This window comes from Plasmodium coatneyi, chromosome 4 (assembly GCF_001680005.1).
Source record: "Plasmodium coatneyi strain Hackeri chromosome 4, complete sequence".
In the NCBI taxonomy this organism is placed as follows: Eukaryota; Apicomplexa; class Aconoidasida; order Haemosporida; family Plasmodiidae; genus Plasmodium; species Plasmodium coatneyi.
This window is the reverse complement of record NC_033559.1, coordinates 1,123,689-1,142,541: the sequence shown is the minus strand read 5'-3', so window position 1 is coordinate 1,142,541 and position 18,853 is coordinate 1,123,689. Positions and strand designations below refer to the sequence as shown.

The 18,853-nt window shown below is 44.4% G+C and overlaps 8 protein-coding genes across 8 annotated transcripts; 4 read left to right on the top strand and 4 right to left on the bottom strand.

The window, feature by feature from the left end:
• Nucleotides 1–610: 610 nt before the first annotated feature.
• PCOAH_00008470 (Uncharacterized protein) lies at nucleotides 611–2,563 on the bottom strand (the record flags this gene model as incomplete). Its single annotated transcript, XM_020057656.1, has 1 exon — nucleotides 611–2,563. The coding sequence occupies one exon, from the start codon at nucleotides 2,561–2,563 to the stop codon at nucleotides 611–613; it is 1,953 nt and encodes a 650-aa protein (XP_019913327.1).
• A 2,274-nt stretch (nucleotides 2,564–4,837) lies between these two features.
• On the top strand, nucleotides 4,838–5,506 carry PCOAH_00008460 (DNA-directed RNA polymerase II 16 kDa subunit; the record flags this gene model as incomplete). The annotated part of the gene is made up of 3 exons (XM_020057655.1): nucleotides 4,838–4,886; nucleotides 5,008–5,104; nucleotides 5,254–5,506. The coding sequence occupies 3 exons, from the start codon at nucleotides 4,838–4,840 to the stop codon at nucleotides 5,504–5,506; spliced, it is 399 nt and encodes a 132-aa protein (XP_019913223.1).
• A 171-nt stretch (nucleotides 5,507–5,677) lies between these two features.
• PCOAH_00008450 (Uncharacterized protein) lies at nucleotides 5,678–7,048 on the bottom strand (the record flags this gene model as incomplete). Its single annotated transcript, XM_020057654.1, has 1 exon — nucleotides 5,678–7,048. One exon carries the CDS (start codon nucleotides 7,046–7,048, stop codon nucleotides 5,678–5,680), a length of 1,371 nt encoding a protein of 456 aa, XP_019913126.1.
• An 899-nt stretch (nucleotides 7,049–7,947) lies between these two features.
• Nucleotides 7,948–10,486, bottom strand: PCOAH_00008440 (Uncharacterized protein; the record flags this gene model as incomplete). The annotated part of the gene is made up of 6 exons (XM_020057653.1): nucleotides 7,948–8,034; nucleotides 8,117–8,277; nucleotides 8,387–8,555; nucleotides 8,730–8,825; nucleotides 8,996–9,092; nucleotides 9,234–10,486. The coding sequence occupies 6 exons, from the start codon at nucleotides 10,484–10,486 to the stop codon at nucleotides 7,948–7,950; spliced, it is 1,863 nt and encodes a 620-aa protein (XP_019913028.1).
• An 841-nt stretch (nucleotides 10,487–11,327) lies between these two features.
• PCOAH_00008430 (Uncharacterized protein) lies at nucleotides 11,328–12,394 on the top strand (the record flags this gene model as incomplete). The annotated part of the gene is made up of 4 exons (XM_020057652.1): nucleotides 11,328–11,373; nucleotides 11,543–11,719; nucleotides 11,900–12,033; nucleotides 12,170–12,394. The coding sequence occupies 4 exons, from the start codon at nucleotides 11,328–11,330 to the stop codon at nucleotides 12,392–12,394; spliced, it is 582 nt and encodes a 193-aa protein (XP_019913279.1).
• A 542-nt stretch (nucleotides 12,395–12,936) lies between these two features.
• On the top strand, nucleotides 12,937–15,038 carry PCOAH_00008420 (Uncharacterized protein; the record flags this gene model as incomplete). The annotated part of the gene is made up of 4 exons (XM_020057651.1): nucleotides 12,937–13,168; nucleotides 13,277–13,354; nucleotides 13,538–14,077; nucleotides 14,179–15,038. 4 exons carry the CDS (start codon nucleotides 12,937–12,939, stop codon nucleotides 15,036–15,038), a joined length of 1,710 nt encoding a protein of 569 aa, XP_019913180.1.
• Nucleotides 15,039–15,561: 523 nt separating this feature from the next.
• PCOAH_00008410 (Uncharacterized protein) lies at nucleotides 15,562–17,391 on the top strand (the record flags this gene model as incomplete). Its single annotated transcript, XM_020057650.1, has 1 exon — nucleotides 15,562–17,391. The coding sequence occupies one exon, from the start codon at nucleotides 15,562–15,564 to the stop codon at nucleotides 17,389–17,391; it is 1,830 nt and encodes a 609-aa protein (XP_019913080.1).
• Nucleotides 17,392–17,553: 162 nt separating this feature from the next.
• Nucleotides 17,554–18,849, bottom strand: PCOAH_00008400 (DEAD/DEAH box helicase; the record flags this gene model as incomplete). Its single annotated transcript, XM_020057649.1, has 2 exons — nucleotides 17,554–18,455; nucleotides 18,723–18,849. 2 exons carry the CDS (start codon nucleotides 18,847–18,849, stop codon nucleotides 17,554–17,556), a joined length of 1,029 nt encoding a protein of 342 aa, XP_019913338.1.
• Between the last annotated feature and the right edge of the window lie 4 nt (nucleotides 18,850–18,853).

Here is an 18,853-nt window from a genome sequence, read left to right as displayed (position 1 = left end):
TGCTTTCATTTTACTGATTGTGGCGATTTGGTGAGCGTTTTTCCTCTTTAGGGTAAATTGTAACAACAGCGCAACCTTCAGCGGAATGTAGTTTTTACCGAAAACGGGGTGGGTAAACGGATGGGGAGAGAAGGATAGACGGGGCTGCGATGAACAGTCGTAGGATGGATCGCCTGGGGAAGAGTCCCCCGGGGAATGCCAAACAGCAAACGTTCCTTTTCACAACTTTCGATCAGTTATTAGTACCCCCCAATTGATGATCCTTCAATTGGGGCACGCACTTTGGAAAGGAAAAAGCGGAGACACTAACAAATGGATAGCCCGGCAGAACCTAAGCCCGCTTCGCCATTCATTGTAGAGTAGTTGTTCAGAACGGATGAAGACACACGCGTGTGCATTTATTTTACCACCACCCTGTCGTGTGGACACAAAAAAGACGAACTGGTCGTGGCAAACGGTCTGCATATTTGTTGAGGGAGGCTCGAATGAAGTTGTCCTCGAAAATTACAAAAAAAAAATAAAAAATAAAAAAGGCCCAATGGTAAAATGGCAAAAATGGCGAAATCGTGCAAATGGACGTGCGTTGTCCACTTTGTTGGGAGCAATAATGTCACTGCTCCGTTTCGTTTGCGTCATCGGTCACGTCTGCATCGTACACCTCTTCCGTTGCCTCGTCCTCTTCCTCTTCCTCCAGGATATTTTCCTCCACTGGTTCCTCTTCTTCGTCAACTTCCTCTTCCTCCTCTGCGTCGGTGCTGTCTGACTCCTCCAGCTCCCGCCTGTGTTCGTACCGCAGAACCCCCCGGAAGACGTCCTTGATTTCGCTGAGAATAAACTTAAAATCGTTTTTGCGAATTCGCAGAGTGTTCACGTCGGCCACCGTGTCGTAGGTAATTTGCTCCGAATTGCTATAGGCAATTTTAGAAAAAACGGAAGGCCAATAGTCCCTCTTATTTAGGGGAGTAAACCCATATAGAAGCGTATCATCCGAGTCGTTAATGTGACAAACGACCAGGTGGTACGTCTTATACTTATCATTGCAGTAGGACTGAAATGAGGAAAACATGTTAGAAAGAAATTTCAGCTCAAATGGATGAGTATAGGAATTTTTAGCAGTTTGAAAAATGTCCATAAAAATTTTTATCTTAGATGTGATGGTGATACTTTTTTTATTACTCTCCATAATTTTTTTAATTAGGACACTTAAATAGCTAGCTGCGTTTTTATGTAGATGCTTTTCAATAAGTTTGTCGTAAATTTCCGACTGTTTCAGTCGGTCCTTAAAAATGTTGAAGAGAAAATCGGAAGTCTTTAAACAGTTATACAAATATGAATCCATTTTTTTGACTCTGTTAATGTAGATGTAGATAAGGACGATCAAAAAGTAGAAGGAGTCACTGTTGTAGAGGACGTAGGTTCTCCTTTTCCAAGCGAGACTATTCATTGGTTTTATAATTTTTATAAAGTTTTTTAGCTTTATTAGAATTTCATTCTGTTTTTTTAAATCCAGTTGTCTGAAATTTCCCGTGAATTCTTTTATCTCTATATGACACATGGTTCTGATTTTGTTAAACGTGTTCTTAACATTCTTGTGGTCGTAGATGTATATGCGTTCATCAATTTCTAGCGATTCGTTTAGTGACATGAAGGATAACATGGGTAGCAGCCCTCTCTCTCGATCGAACGAGATGAAGTGTCCACTGGATATATTCATCGAATCGTTGTGCAAGTTTTTTATTTCCTTGTTGTAATATTCATATGTTATTGCGTCCGTTTTTAGGTAGGAAATTAGGGACACGCTAGAAATGAATATGATTGCGGAAGAGTCGTCTTCGCTCACGCATTGAATGAATGGGTAAATCATCAGACACATGCACTTGTTTTCTTCCTTCACAAGGTTGTAGTAACTTTGCAGCTTCTGTTGCGCGTTTTTCTTCCCTTTTGCTCTGACCGCGTCGTTCCTTTCTCTAGATGCTACCCCCTTGTCCGTTCCATCTTTGTTCGTTGCACCTTTATTTGTTGCGTCCTCCCCCGCGGTGACACCACTATATATGTTCATCACGTCCACCATTTCCCCTTCACTCACCACCAAGTCCCACTTATCACTTGTCTCAAAAATCTCATGGTAGGGTCTCCTATTATCGATAACGAAAAATTTCAAATACCCTACGTAATTCTTGTTCATAATATTTGTAAAATAATTTTCCACCAGGGTGTACACATCTCCATCTGTGTTCATATGCGAACACATCCCAATGAGTATTACCTCATAGAAGTAGTCACGATAGTAGTCCCTATTTTTAGAGTAAACATCTTCGTACTTTTTGCAAAAGTTCAGTAGGTCCTCCTTCTTTTCAACCCCATAACTGTATATATTTATGTCCCTTTTTACATTTTTGTGAAAGTGTAAAATATGCTCTGTGCAAATGGAGTCTATATCATTGTAGTAGAAAATAAAAATGTTAAACTTGAACTCCTCATTCTTTCGACTGGACAGCTCCTTGATTTCTCTGTTCACGCGCATGTAGTGATTTATGAATTCCTCGGCCTTTACGAACCCCATCTTGCCGGTGCAAAAAAAAGGTTCTTGTGCGTGGGGAGGAGAGGGAACTTGTCCCGTTTAAAAGGGGCACCCTTGGGTGGTTTAGGAGAGGCTCCCTCAGAAGCGAATACACTCACATCGCAGCACCAACCGGGGCGGCACCTGTTAAACCTGCCTTTTTTACTTCCTTTACGGCGTCTACAGGACTCTGCGTCTGAACCGTCCGGATAGATGCTAACAATTATGTGCCTCACGCTTCTCTTGTTGGATGGACGGGTGTGAGTCACTTCGGTGTGCACTTTGCCGTGTCTGCTCTATGCACTGCTTCTACGTCTCAGTGTAAATGGTTAATGGGGGAAGTCTCCCTGTATAGTTAGCCAGTTTCTTCCCCCTTCTCCTTTTTATCGCTCATTTATTGGGGGTGCCCTCCTCCCTGTGCATATATCCCTCGACGGTGTTCGTGAGGAAGTTATGTCTCCCTCCTCCAAGCTGAAGCTAATTTGCGCGCTTGCCTGGAAGCCTCAATCGAGGGGGCAATTATTTTTTTCCTCTTCAAATATATTCCCCTTTCTGGAGCTTCATTCATTTTGGCTGATTAACCCCCTGGACTGAACGGTCGATACGCCTTTGCGAAAGATTCTGCTTTGGGAAGAGGTGCGGGGGCGTATGTCATTCGTGGGTCTTGTCACCTTCGCCGCGTTTTTCGCGCTTGTCGCGTTTGTGCCCCTTGGAACGTTCACTTTTTTGGGAACGTTCAGGCGTTTCCCGCGTGCCTTTCCGCGTTTAGAGGTATAATTTTTTTTTTTTTTCTCAAGTGCACAAAAATGTGTGAATGGCCCTTTTTCTCCACTTATAGGAGAGGCAAACTTTATGAGGAAAAAAAAAAAAAAAAAAAAATGGCATCCACTTTTGCAGCGCGTTTATTGAAAAAAAGGTGTGGGTACGCGCATTATGTATATGCAGTTTGGGGTAGTACATACATACGTATATATATATATGTGTGTGTGTGTTTAGGACAGTTGGGCGGAGGCTTCACTACTTGACCTTCCCACTTGGGACAACCTCCTCTTTACCCATTTTTTGCATCTCACATGGGTGTGCTATTTATTATTGTGAAGGGAGATTCCCCACACAGCTGTTTCATTTCCACCCAAGGGGTAATTCCCTCACCAAGTCAAATTTGCCTCAATGTCATGTCCTGTTTTGTTTACCCTCCCCCCAGGTGATGCAGCAAAGGAGGGACAACATATGAGGTGGGGTTAGCCTTGTTTGAAGCCCCCTGTTGGAATGTGCATCAATGTGAAAAGAAGTTTGAAAAAAAGAGAAGGGAGGAGGGAAAAGCCCTTCGGAGGAGTAAAAGAATACACAATCAGCCACACCGATTTGCTTCCTCATCTAGTGGATAAAACCGAACTGGGTGTACCACATGTGACATGGGGGGGGTAGTGTCTCTCCATCTGTTTGCCCAAGGAGGAGATCTTCCCATTAAACTTGAACAATTCACATTTTGGGGTTCCGTTTCATTTGCACCATCAGGGGAAGGAGCACACAAGAGGAATGTGCCGTGTTGAAGTGGGTCTCTTTTCCACTCTTCGCTTCGCACCGAGTGTTGTTGATTGCTTCGTTTCGGGGGAGGAAGGTAAAGGTAAAGAAGTGACACAAGGTACACGCAATTTGCTGTGCTGTGATGTGTCCTGTTTTGTTCTGCTCTTCTGCACGGGGCTGTTTTTCTTCCGTTATCTTTTCTTTTTGCACAGGGGAGGCGGCCTTCTCGGGGCCAGGGAAGTTTTTCCCCCCCGTCCCTTCCTTGCTTGGCGACCCTCACGCAAAAGCATACATCATTCTATAAGTCTCCGAAATGTTAAAGAGGAACAAATCTCTACATGCGATGGGGGAACGTCGCGCTCAATTTTTTTTTTTTTTTTTTTTTTTTTTTTTTTTTTTTTTTGGGAATGTATTGGAGATTTACCTTACCAGTTTGGTGCCCTTTTTTAATGAACTAAAATTTTTCAACTTCCTTTCCCGCGCGTTACTCCACCAAGTTGTGCCATTTCCTCGGCATCCTTATCTCGTTAATATTTTCCCCTGTTTGGCAAAATTTATTATGGAGAAGGAAAAGCAATCTCGCGTGATGTCATCCGCCATGTTGTAATTTTGACGCGTTGCCAGTTCGCCTGACCTGCTGGGGGAAAATGATAAGTTGAGTAGGTTATTCTCCCCCCTTGGAATTTTCTTTTCCATTTTTTTCCTCCACCTTTGCTGCTATTTTATGCGTTTTTTTCGCATTTTTGCACAATGGCGAGTAACGAACACGGGGATGTAAAAAACTTGGACCTGGGACCAGGTATAATATAATAGCGGAGGCGATCCACCACGCGGTAACCACTTGTTCGCGAAGGTTGTGACATGCTTCCTCCCCCTACTAATTAACATCACCCGTTTTTGCATTTCCCCTCCCTGCTCAGAATTCCAAAACTGCAAATGCCTAAACTTGTGTGAGTTGCAGCTCATCTTGGGAGACCAGCTGCGGTTGACGTCGAAGCGGAATGAGGAGGCTCAAACGTAAGAGGAAAAATACATACAATTGTGCGGACCACGCGTGGGTTATTCCACGGTGGTTGCTAATTCACCTGTGCATGTAGCCACGTGGAATAACACCAATTGGCACCACTTCGCAGAACACATCTATTCCCCCCACCACATCCCCGCAGGCTCATAAAATCCTCGTTCGACTACGCCAACAAATTCGCGACGATAAAAAACAGAAGCTCCATCGTGGATGTGCGTACCAACCTGGAACGCATAGGGGAACTGCACGAATATGAAATTGCTATGCTGGTGAACCTACTCCCCAAGACGGTACAGGAGGCCAGGTACTTCATCCCGTCCCTCATTCGACTGAGTGACGAGACGTTAAACTCGATTTTGGAGCACCTCATTAGTTATAAGATGTATGTCTCATGAGGGATACCAGTGAAGAAGCGGCAAGTTAGACGGGGCAAATGAACAATGGGTATATGACGAATGTGTATATGACGAATGTGTATATGACGAATGGGTATATGACGAATGGATGTATGACCAATGGATGTATGACGAATGGGTATATGAAGAGGCAGCACGGTGCCCCCCCCTTCACGCGTAGGGCTTATCCACGGTGCTTCTAACCCCCATGCGACACTTGGACAGGGAAGGAAAGGGGTCATTCTTACTAAGCACAAGAATGTTGCTGTCATAAGCAACATACGCATTGATGTATTTAAAAAGAATGAGCGAGGTTATAATGCAAAGGGTCTCCAACTGGTGGTGGTGTTGCGTGATTCTAGCCCAGTTAAAAATGTGGTGAAAAATGCAAATAGGTACTTTATACAGTTTACTTGGATTATCCTTAACGGTTTCATTCCACCAGTCAACAGCAATCTTTAGGAGGTTACGTTTTACGACAAAGTGTATCTGATCAATGCATTCATTTAGTCCGTTGTCGAAGAAGTACTTGGAGTTGCTATCCATGACGCGGTTGTAGAGGAATATATTCCCCTGTTTGATTGAATGAATAATATCCATATAGACTGTGAGTTCATAATCCTGTAGTAATCGCTTCGGAGGGTAAAGTCCCTTATTCAAGCGAATAGATATAATACTTTCTAGTAATTTTTTTTTAAAGTCTGTTTTACCCTTCCTCGAGTTAGAGAAGGCCCAAACGAATTCTTTCTCTGCTTTTTCGTAATCCATTTTGTGCAGGTATAATTTCCCCAGCTGGTACTTAAACAGCACGATGAAACACTTGGGGATGTATCCGTACCCTATATCGGTAGAATTTATTATTTTCAAAAAACTTGTTGTGATTTGCATGTTATTTAACTTCATGCATAGCTTTATCGACTGAAACATGAGGATCACGAACCCTCCGTGCTTTTCTATGTCCCCCTTAACAATACCGATCTTACCTCGAATGGAATTTAATACTTCTATTGTATACTTATTTTTCTCATTAATGTCTTCGTTCTCTTCATTGTATATGTCGTTTTTACTACTGGTGCTGTAGTAGGAGTCTGCCAAGGTGCTTATCGTATTTAAGAATGAGCATATCGTTAGTAGGTATGGTAGTAGCCACAGATTCTCGCTATACAGATGGATAAAGGAGGACAGATACTTACACCCTGTACTCAAAAGGACGTCCCAATTTATGCTGTTCCTATTACACAACGTTTTGATAATGGTGTAATGATCTATTATTAACTGTTCATAATTTTTTAGTGCATTTTTTTTTTTTATTTTTTTTCTTAACTCGATTTCTGTCGTTTCGTCGAATACGAGGATGTCTACTGGCAGTTGTGTTAACTTAAGGATGGAGCTTATTTTGTATCCATTGCGTAGTCGTACGCAATTCTCCATTTCTTGTAGCAGGTCATCGTAGTTGCGTTCTTTCCGTGGTGGGCCCTCCTGCCGTCGCTTCCGCAGCTGGTTGATTTTCCGCGTTATGGCGTTTTCGTCGGGTGGGTTCATTTTGGGGCAAATCAAACAGAGGTACTAACTTTTATTTGCCACGTGAGAGGTACCACGTCCTGGGTTCACTTTGCCCAACTGACCAATCAGGCGAAGTGGACCTGTGCACTCCTTGCGACTTTATCCCCCCAATGGAAGAACTTTCACGCGCGTTGCTAAGCCAGTCAGGTTGGTAAACGGTTAGCTTGGCGAGCAGCCATATTAACCTGCTCGTCGGTTGCCTCGCCTGAGCAAGTTATACCATCGCGCGTGTAACTTAAGGCAATACGACCGGTGGAGGGGAAATTTTTTTTTTTTTCCTCACTTCTTTGTAGCGCTTCCAGTAAGGGTCTCGAGAAAAAAAAAAAAAAAATTCAGCGGCGCGTCGGTAGAAATGACCACCTTTCATGTACCGATTGGGGGGCGTTGAAATCGAAGTTGTTTTTTCCCTCCAAGTTGGTTGGGGAACGTGGCAAATTGGCGACGTGGAGAAGCAACAAGGCGATGACGCGACTGAGAGCCCCTCACCGGGCGCGGAAAAAAAAAAAAAAAAAAAAAAAACAGCAGTCAATTCGTGTGGAGGAACATCCCCCACCCATAGGTCAAGAATCACAGAAAAAAAAAAAAAAATCAAACAAATGAAGAGAGAAAAAAAAAACACATACGTGTCATATACATACGCATGTGCACAGGCAAACGAGTGCATACCGAGGGGAATAATCAGCACAACGGAAGAAAGGATTGGGGATAACCTTCAGGTGGGATGAAGAGGGAGACCTACCAACTTGTGCTTAAAGGAACATTGCTATTCCATCGCATCGTATGGCATCCCTTGGTACGTCTCCCCACAAGAGGACAAACTTATTTTTTGCTTTCTCCAAAATGTGTGTACCTTTTCTTTGCGGCACTGCTATACTGGGCTAGCCAGTTGGTATGACCTCTCCTTCCTTTTTATTTAAGCAGATGGTGAACTGGTTGGACTCGGAGGACAGCAGATCGTGGATGCTCTGCGGGGGGAGGCAGGGAAATGGCATGAATGTGGTGACAAAGTGGTGCACAGACGTGGCGTCCAATTGGCCCTCAACGAACCGAGATGTTGCGGGTGCCGTCCCGTATGCACAGGAAGTCCAGCTTGTATTCCTTCAGTAAAAAGTTCTGTTTTTTTTTTATGTGATTTTTTATCATCCGTAAGAGGTCTTCCAAACTCATGTGCTTCTTCACGTGCACGGGGATGTTCACGTTAAGGTTTCCTTGTGGGGGGGGGACAGGCGGTGGTGAAGCGGCATAATCGGTGCAGTATCGGCATAATCGATACAGTATCGGCTTATACGATGGGGGGCCTACTCCCCCTGGACCTACCACTCGAAAGGACGAAATTGAAGTGGCCGCTCTCCATTCGTCTCCGTTCGTAGAGAGAAATGTTGTGATCGTCCAAGTTGGCACTTAGTATGTCCACGTCTCTTTTATCCATGCGGAAGAAATTTAAGATGCAATCTTCGATGAGTTCTTCCGCGATGTAGGACACGATCTGTATAGGAGAGCAAATTCGCGTGATGTGAAAAAAAGTCCTTATAAGGACATGCGGGGACGCGGCAGACAGTTGGAAGATAGACCCAGATGAGGAGGGAAACTATCCCCTGTGGATGATGAGTCAAGACCCCAATCAATTTGATGCGTTGCCTTTTTTTTTTTTCAATTTAACCTTTTCCGTGGCTACAAAGGCGATGGTGTTTTTGAGCAGATGTTTTGTGACTTGGTTGTGCCATTCGATTTGGCCTCGATTGTTCGGTCCGTGGTTCTGCAAAAAAAAAAAGGAAAAGGGGGAGGAAGGGAAGCAACATGTATGCGTAACCAGTAGAATATGTGCATGCAGAAAGCACAAATTGGTTGTTGCAGAAAAGTGAAGGCGTGTGTTAGGAAGAGGGGAATCTTCCCCCCTTCACGTGCACCTCCTTCCCTGCACTGTACCTGCTCCTTCACCTCTTCGACGTTTTTCCTCAAAAGGGAATTTATAAGATTCCCGGAAACCCCGAAGGTGTTTATTTTGCTGAAGATGTGGAGGCACCTGAGGGGGGATCGGGGGAGGGGACAATTAATCGGTTATGGAGACGATTAAACGGCTACGGATGAAGGTCTCCCCTCTGTGTGAGTGAATAAAAGGGGGATCAGCGAAACAATGGGGGGATGTACTGCGTAGGGGACCCACCTGGAGAGCTCGGCCCCGTCAGCCATGACCCCCAAGTTGTCCCGCTGAAAATCAGTGAGGTGCGAATACGTCTGCATATTCTTCTGATGGTTTAATTGAACAGCCTTTTCCTTTTGTTCCATTGCTTTTACATTTTCCTCATAGGTAAGCTGAATGGTAGCTTCGTTCACAATTTGCTTGGCCATATATTTTGCGAAGATTTTTATTTCTTCCTCCTGGTAGAGGGTACTCGTTTGAGTGTAATTCACTTTTTTTTTTTTCTCTCTCTCTGATATGACTTGTTCATATAAAAAGGTTCCATCATTTGACAGGTTTTTTAGTTCTTCATTTGATTCTGTTATTTCTACGGACTTATCGGTGTAGACTATTTTCTTCACTGCTGCAGTTAGGTTTTCTCTATACGCATCTACAGTCTGTTTTGTCCCATCTGGGTTGACTTCACTTTGTTTGGCATGGAATCTTTGCCCACTATTGGTATAAGTGCGAGTTTTGTTCTTCCCTCCTGCTCCTGGTGCTTGTTTGGCTAGTTTTCCCTTTTTCGGCTTACTATTCGTTTCCGTAGCGTGGTTCTGAGTTTGTCTCAACTTTGTGTTGACGAAGGTGGAGTAGATAATCGACTGGACGGTCTCGTCGTCCTTCGAACAAGAACCATCGTCCCCCGTGGCTGCGCTACTACAACTACGACTGGCTCCAATGGTCACATTTTTTTTTGGACGTTTTTCGAAGAGCAACATTTTCCGAACGGCATCCACCCTACCTTCTCCCCCACCAAATTTGACCCTGTTGGTAGCATTTTTCGAGGTCGTCTGGTCGTTCATATTTTTGTACACGTAACTTACGCAGTCGATGTTGCGCTTCTGTAGTGTCTTGTCGACGTTGTCTAGGTAGTGTTTCTTCGTCCTCTCTCTGAAGTCAGTTTCATTTGGCATTTTTGTGGTGCTTCCACCTGGTGGCTTCACTCTGTGGCTCTGCCTGGAGGTGGTCTTCATCCTCTGCGTGACCTTCGCTTCGTTCTTTCGCTCATCATGTAGGTCATTTTTTTGACCACCTTTTTCATCGCCTTTTTGATGGCCTTCTGGATCACCTTTTTGGCCACCTTTTTGATGGTTTTTTTGACTGCCTTTTTGACCGCCTTTTTGACTGCCTTTTTCACCACCTTTTTGATCACCTTCTTGGTGGCCATTTTTCCTCCTTTCATCGTTCTTCCCAATGGTGAGGTCGCTCGATTCCTCTGCTGCACTGTGAAAACCCATTTTGGTTTCCTTCCCCTTTTTTCTGCGTCGTCTGTTCGGGAATACCGTAAGGGGAAGACTCTCACTGGAAGACACGCAACAGTGATGCGTATATGTGTAGATGCCTACATTTGTGCGAGATTCAACTTTCCCCTGAGCAGTGCCTCACTCACTGCCCCGTAGGAGCATCTGCACAACTGGCGAAGCGGTTGCTATGCACAATGGGTCTATCCACTTGGTCGATGTAGACGTGTCCATGAGGGAGGTCGGCTTGTGAGGATGTCCCCCGATGGGTGCGATGAACACATACGCGCGTGTGGATAACCTTGCCGTTGCGTTCGTCCCCTTTTTTTTCGTTCCCTCCGTTTGTTCCTTTGTTCGTTTTTTCGTTTCTTCGCCTTTTTTTTTTCCTCCGATGAGCATCCCCCCTGTAGTGCAGTATTCACGTGTGCGAAAGGGGGATCCAAATGTGCAGGACATTTCGCGGGGAAAAAAAAAAAAAAAAGTTCGAGACAGGTATGCTATGCCCACCAGGGGAGGGACATTCTAGTGGCATTTCATAAAAGGAGGGAAACAAAAAAAAATCATTAAGGAGCACTTAACATGCTGTAATTAAAATTGCAACCACTCAATGCTCAATAAGTTCGAATGGTTTAATTTTGACAATTTTTGAGGAAGAAAAGGTCCCCGTTGGACAGTTTTTTTTTTTTTTTTTTTTTTCTACATTTTTTTTAACTGCGACGTTGGATGTTGTGCAGGGCGGGGGGAGGAGAGATACGCTAAGGTGTGTCTCCTTCAACCGCTTCTCCGTTAGGACCACTTCCTTGACCGGGTAACATAACCCCACCGAGCGATAATAACCATGGAGAAAGGGGAAAGCGAAAAGAAGGGACAACCCCCTCCCTCAGGTAAGCATCAACCAGGCATAGTAACGCATGATCAAGTTGCTAAACTCCCTTTGTTAAAAAGAGGACCAATGTTGAGTGAACCTGGCAGGGTAACCATATAAACTTTCCTTCCAGTGGGGAGCTTTTTCCCCCCCAAACAAACGGTACGAACAAATGACAACACGCACAGGTGAGGAAGAGGAAGAAAAGGAACCCTTAAACGAAGCAGTTAATGAATCTGTTGTCGAAGAAAAAAATAAAGGGGTTCATGTTTATCCTAACAAAAGCACCTATGAGGGGGGTTATCTTCATGGGAAGAAGTCTGGATTGGGAAAATTAACCAAAAGGAATGGCGACTTTTACGATGGTAATTAGACAGATGGGCGTCTGGAAAAAAGGAAGGAGACGTATGCAACGTTACGGAAAGGCCTAATGCGCTGGTCTTCTTTTCTGCCCTTGTCTGGGACAACTCAGATGAAGGTTTTGTAATTTTTTTTCCTCTCCTCATTTCCTGTTGACATTCATTTTTTGGTCACCATGCAAACAGGCAACTTCCAAAACGGACAGAAGCACGGAGGAGGGTTCCAGCGATACTCCAGTGGGGACTTCTACTACGGGGAGTGGAAGCACAACAAGAAGGACGGCCGTGGAATTTACTTCTTTTCCGCCACTGGGGAATACGTGAGGCGGAGCGAACATGCGGCCTTGCAATCAGGCAGACGCCACATTGGCATTTATACACTTACGAAATCCCATTATAAACACCAGTGTCGTTTTCTTATCATTTTTTTTCCTTTTCCGCTCTCCCCCCTCTCAGTACTTCGGTGAATGGTGCAAGGGAAGCCTCATCAGCGGGACCTGGATCATCTCCAGCGAAGCAAAATACATGGGGACTTTTTTTAGGAATCTGCCAAAATTCAAGGGAGAGTTTCTATTTACCAACGATTCAAAAATTAATGTCTTTTACGAGCAGACCTTGGGCATTTCCAGTGCCGATGACGGGGGTGCGGAGCGCGTGGGGCTGCACTGGAGGTCGCTTTAATCGTACGAACTTCTGTGCCCTCTGATGGATCATTGGAGGTGATTACCCAATTTATTTTCCATCCTTTTTTCTGTTTTGTTTTTCTTTTTTTTTTTTTTATGCTGCGTCGGCTGGCCCACCTATCCTTCGCGCCAACTCAAAACGAGACAAGCGCCCCCCCTAGGAAATCACGACGGGAAACTTGCGTCACCCGCCTTGAATTATTCCCCTTTTTCTAGTCACATTTGGGGATATCAAAATAAAAAAATAAATTTTTTTAAATAATACTAAAATAAGCATGTCGAATGATTTTGTAGGAACTGCAAATTTGCACTGCACACAGTGATGTCGTCTGGAGGTTCTCCATTTTTTTCAAAAGAATCTTTCGCACACGCGTTCGAGAGAATGTGAATAGTTAGTGCCTCCTCGACTGATGCGCTGGCACGTATTTACTTAGGACTATTACATATCCAATTTAACACAATCCCCTGCACGCACCGCCTTACACTTGTCAGTTTCTGTCGTTTCCATGCTTTACTGTCGTTAAAGTGACCATCGACCAGATGACTGCGAAACAGCAGAACGACCCACCCCCCCAACTGTATACGTCCACGATAAGCGATGCCATAAATAGGTATTCGCTTATGGGGACTGAGGACCTCCATAGTGGCACTTTCGAACTTTACCGAAATGCCTCAAAAGAGGACGTCTCCAATCACAGCGATTGGACATTTCTCCAGGATGACACATCCGATGAGGAGGGAGAGTTACAAACGTATACGTCGATAGTGCTTGGTAGGTCCCTCTGTTTAGATCTGGTCACCCCCAGATGGTGTTCTCTCTGCGGTGCATGTTTTATTCGCTTTGCTGAGTTTGTCTTTCTCTACTTTGTCACCTTAGCAGGTGGGAGGAATAAACCCATACGCAGGAGGGCCACGGAGGGGGAATATTCCCCCTATGGGCTGAGGGGGAAGATCAAAGGTAACCATATGACCCGTTCGAATGGCTTATATATGTGTCCTTGCTTACACGGAGGTATCTCCCTTCGTGTGTAATCCGTATGGTGTTTTAATTGGGGTTCTACTTTTCTCTCACCCTATAAAAACAATCACTCCTTTAACATGTGCGATGATCACCATTTGTAAGATTCTTACCACCGTGTAGATTCCCCACAGGAAAGACCCATGGATGTCCTCCTAAACAAGCAGGCTGAACAGGAAGAAGACTGGACTAAACGTATTTTTAAAATTCTTCTAACCGCGGAGGAGGCAAATAAATCCAAGGACTTCCACCACATAGTGAAAACAATAGAACATGAGGAGATAAAGGAGTTAGTGTTGTATCATTCTAAGGTAGTTCTGTCGGAAATTAGAAAAGTATATAAAGTGTTGGGGGGTCTAGTGAACGGTGGTGGCTTGGTGAGATGCAAAGGACGTTTCGACGTTTTCCCCCGTGAGGAAGAACGATTGCATAGGTTAAGAAGCAAAAGGGGGAAACACAATAATTTGCGGATTAAAAAATGTTACCTATTGAATCGGTACTATAGGAGGCTGTGCAGGATCTACGAGGAGGAGAATTCCCTTTTGCGGCGGTTATGCGTTGGACATCGGGTTGGTGACGCAAACCAGGTTGGAGCATTCACGAACGGGCACAACAACATAACCACGAAGAACCTTCTGCTGAAATGCGGAATCACGTACCAAGGTTCGTACATCTAAGTTAGGTAGAAACGCATTCCACTAGAACCCCATTTTTCATAGTAACACCCACATGACTGAAAAAAAGTATGTTCCCCCTCCTTTTAGCCAAAGTAGGGAGAACATTTCCCGTCCAGATAAAATCAAAATGGAAATGGATCCGAGGTGCACTAAAAAGGGCAAGTAAGCCCCGATTGAATCTGAACAGGGATAATCGCATTTTCCGTTTTGTTCCCCATGTGGACATGCATAAGAAGCATCCTGACGGTGAATCCCTCGAGGAGGAAACAAGTGGACCCAATGGAGAAACCCAAAACAGCCACGTAGGAACGCCAAAGGTGAGCACATCGAAGTGTTACGTATACGAAACGGAGGCGGAAGTGAAGAGTGGCAACGAGATGGATACGCCAAATGGTCAAGAAGTGAACGACTGTGCTGATGCACCGATGGAGGAGGAATGCACAGAAGGGATTACTGAAGAGGAAAAACCCAGTCAACAAAATGATCCCCCTGTCGGTGAAGAAGCATTAGCAGACGGTGTGAAAGAGTCAATTGGAGGAGACACCAGTGTAGATGTAACGGTGAACGAGCAGAGTGAGCAGACAGGTGAAGCACCCCTGGAAGAGAACCCCAAGGAGGAGCTGTACCATGAGCACGAAAAAAGGGATAACCATCTGACGGTAGCAAATAGTAAGTTGGAACAAATGGATGAATCACATTTGGTGGAGTCCAATATGGACAAGAAAACTAAGTTAAAAAAAAAGAAAAAAGTAGCAGAAAGGGGAGAGAAGGAAGAGAAGAAGAAGAAAAAAAAAAATTTTAATCTCCAGCAGACAAATGTAGTTACTGAGAAGGAAGAGGATGGAACAGGCGATCCGCCCGTGGAGAAAATCTTAGATAAAGACACAGAAGAGAGGAACGAGGGGGTAGTTCCTTCCCAGGAGGTCTACCACGATTGCACTCATTAGTATGGCCTACAATAACGATAAGGAGTGCTTTTTTTTTTTTTTTTTTTTTTTCTCCAAATGGAAGGAGTACATTTTGCCATCTTTAACACGACTCATCTTTGTTTGAACCCGTCCAAAGGGGAAGGTATGCCCACTCTGAAGAGTGCATCGTGCGAAATTTAGTGTATCTAGGCATGTGGGGGGAAAAAAAAGGGGCAATTTTGTGTGTGCACCAAGCAAGTGTTATTTTTACCTTACATATGTGTACATGTGCATTTGCATAGAAGTACCGGTAAAGTGCACACGTTTGGAGGACCTCGACTCTATCACCCCTGTAGACGACGCGGCAGTGGTGCGAACGATCCTCGTTCCTCTTTCTCCTTCTTAACGCGTCCAACGTGAAAAAAAAAAAACACAACGGCATAATAACGTAACAACGGTATAACGTAAAAATGGTACTAATGATGATTTCTGAATGTGTGCATACAAGTCCTAATTGGACCCGCTCTGAACCCACACACGAAAAAAAGGAGACCGTTGAAAGATGTGCACAAGGTCACACACAGAAGCCCGGGAATCCTTCTGGAGGGACATTGCACGGATAGATAGGCTGATTTGCAGGCACGAAAAAAAATTAAAATCTTGTAACAATAAAAAAAGGAAATGCTACAGGATCCTTTCCCTGTTGACCGATTATGATAACTGGTTGAGTGAGACGTGCGAAAGGTATGCGTGGAAGGTACGTGCTCTGCGGAGGGTGCAGACAGGCTCGATAAGGGGTGACACACATGCAGATGAAAAATATAGTAGCGGCGTAAGTGACTGTGCCCCGAGGAGAACCCCATGTGAGGCATCCAAACAGTATGGCCATTTAGCCAAATGGACTTCCGTCCACGCAGCGGTAGGGGAACGGTTGCACAAAAGAAGAAAGGAAAAAAAATTACGGGGTGGGAAGCTAGCGCGGCAGAAAACAGGCGTGTATGTAAAAGGTGAAATAACCCCCCGACTAAACTGTACATGCAGAGGGGATGACCCCTCTAGACGGGGTAATAAAAAGGTGCAGGAAGATGCTGAGGAGGGGGTTCCTGTGGGCGAGGGGCAAGAGGAAAAGGAGAACGAAGACGAAGCGGTGGAAGATCATCGTAAAGACGCACCTGAAGACAATCCAGAAGAAGTATACGAGAATAAAGGTGAACTCCCACGTGAAGCGAACCGAACTGGTGAGGAAAATGCGGAGAGAGAAGCAGACAGTTCGGGGGGCATTCACCCAAATGAAGAAACTACAGTTGTCGAAAGGGAAGATGCACTTGAAGCAGTAGAGGAACGAAAAATATATTCAACTGAGGAGAAAGAAAAAGAGGAAGAGACAGAACATTTTCAGATGCTGCACAATTCTGTGGGTGAGAAGAATGAGGACAGCTTGGAAAGGGTGCCAAGTGGTATTGGTGGATCTCCCCATAAAATGGGGAAGGATCAGGAGGAGGAGGGTAACCGACATAACGAATTGGAGTTTTCGGAGGTGCAGGTGAGGGAAGTTACACTGGAAGAAGGAGAAATACAAAGGGGTGGAAGTCCCGACGGGGGGGAAGAAATGGCAGAGGTGAGGCAGAAAGCAGAAAAGGAGAAAAAGACCAAGGGTAAAAAAGGGGAGGATAAGAAGGGAGATACGAAGAAGAAGAAGGCGCGAAAGGGGGAGAAGGAAAAAGGGAAAAAGAAAAAGAAGAAGGAAAAGCAGACAATGCTGGTGGAGGGGGAGGAAAGAGAAAATGCAGCGGCGAAAACGGAGGATCAAGGAAAGGAAGTAAAGATGGAGGAAGAGAAGGAAGAAAATATTAGGGATGAAGAAGAGACCAAGCTGGGGGAAGAACAAGAAGTGAAGGTGGAGGAAGAAAAGGAGACAACGGTGAATGAAGGAAAAGAAGAGAATATGGAAGGCGAAAAGGAGCAGAGGAAGGAGGAAGTTGAGGAGGTGAGGGTAGAGAAACAAACGGAAGAGAATATTGAAGATGAGAGAAATACCAAATTGGACGTGGAAAAAGAGGCGATGTATACAGAGGGAGAGAAGCAGAACGTGTCGGAAGAGCCAACGATCGGGGATGAAGAGGAGGCAAAAGCGGACGAACAAACGGAGCATAATATTGGGGATGAAAATGAGGTGAACAGTGATGGTGAAGAGAAGGCAAAACTGAGCGCAGCAAACGACGAACCAAGCGAAATGTTAAACCAAGGTGAACAAAAAACAAGCGACAATGAGGACGATCCTGGTAAGACAGCGGAGAACGAAATCGTTCATCACATTCTGAGCGAGTATTCCAACACAATTCAGTACAAGAGTTTTCTCGATTACATAAAAAATAAGAAGGAGCCAGAGTAGGCGCCAAGCAACAGAATGGAAAAAACAAAGCGAAGAAACGAAGCGTGGAAACACATAGGCGCATTTACAGAGATATGGTGCTACGTCCATATGGAAAATTAAAATTAAAAAAAAAAAAAAAACACCTAAACTCACGCCCACAAACTTGCTGTGAAGAAAAAGCTAGTTAACCTTATACGCAGAATGAATGGCGACGATACCCATGGTCATAGTAGAGTAGGAAATGTTTCGAAAAGAGTTCTGATGCATAAGCTGAGACAACTCATCTGGCGTTAAAAAGGTCTGAATACTTTCCGCCAAATATTTGTAAGAATCTTCACTACTGGCTACAATTTTACCAAGTAGAGGAATGATGTTCATTAAATAGGCATTATAAAACGGCTTCAAAACGGAACAATTGACTCTGCAAAATTCTAGGCATAAGAATCTTCCCCCAGGTTTTAAAACACGATGGATCTCCTTTAACGATTTGGGAATGTTCGTAAAATTGCGAATACCAAAGGAGAGGGTAACTATGTCTACAGAATTGTCATCGAAAGAATTTAAATTTTCTGCGTTTTCAATTACCCATTTGATGTTCCTTTCGTGATTCTTTTCCTTTGCTCGTTTCTTCCCTACTTCGATCATATCTTTATTCACATCGGCTACAATTACTTCGGGGGTAAACCTTGCGTAAAATTTATCGGGATGGCCTTCCTCACCATCGAAATTGCTTCCTTGGTTCATCTTCTTCAAATAATATTTGTACCTTTCTAATATTCGAAAGGCTATATCTCCTGTCCCTCCAGCTAGGTCTAATATTTTACAGGTGGAATGACTGGCGGAGCTTTCCTCCCCTTCGTCTATTGCTTCACTTTTGTGAATTTCCTCTTGCATTTTGTAGCTATGATATTTTAAAAATAAATCCAGCTCTCTCACCAGCTGGTCCTTCCAACAGCGATGCAGACGCAGACTCATTAAGTCATTCATCAGGTCGTACTTGTTGGATACATGGCTGAATAAGTTGTAAACCAGCTTTGACTTTATCTCTTCTGTGACTTTTCTGAAGCCGAAGTTGTACAGCCCTGCGGGGGAATTGGACAAATGAACAAGGGGTGGCATTACTCAGCTAGCCATTTTCACACACATTGGGGGCGAGAAAAAAACAAATATGAAAAAATTGAAAAAAATGTGAGAAAGTGTGCAAAAAAAATATGAATACATCAGGCGAACTGCAGCATTGCAAAAGGAAACACAAAATTGCGAGCACATCTGCACACACTTGTGAAGCCCCTATAAGTAGTAAAGATGCCCCAAGTGAGGATCTCCCCCCTGGGGAGATAGGGCATTACTTTCGCTGCTGCCAAAGGAGTCACTCCCTGTGCTAAAAGACTTCAGTCCTGTCGTTAAAAGGGTTCCTAGCCTTTTCTCCCTGAAGTACCCCCCATGGAGGGAGCTGCAAAACTGCAAGGCTTTCATTGTG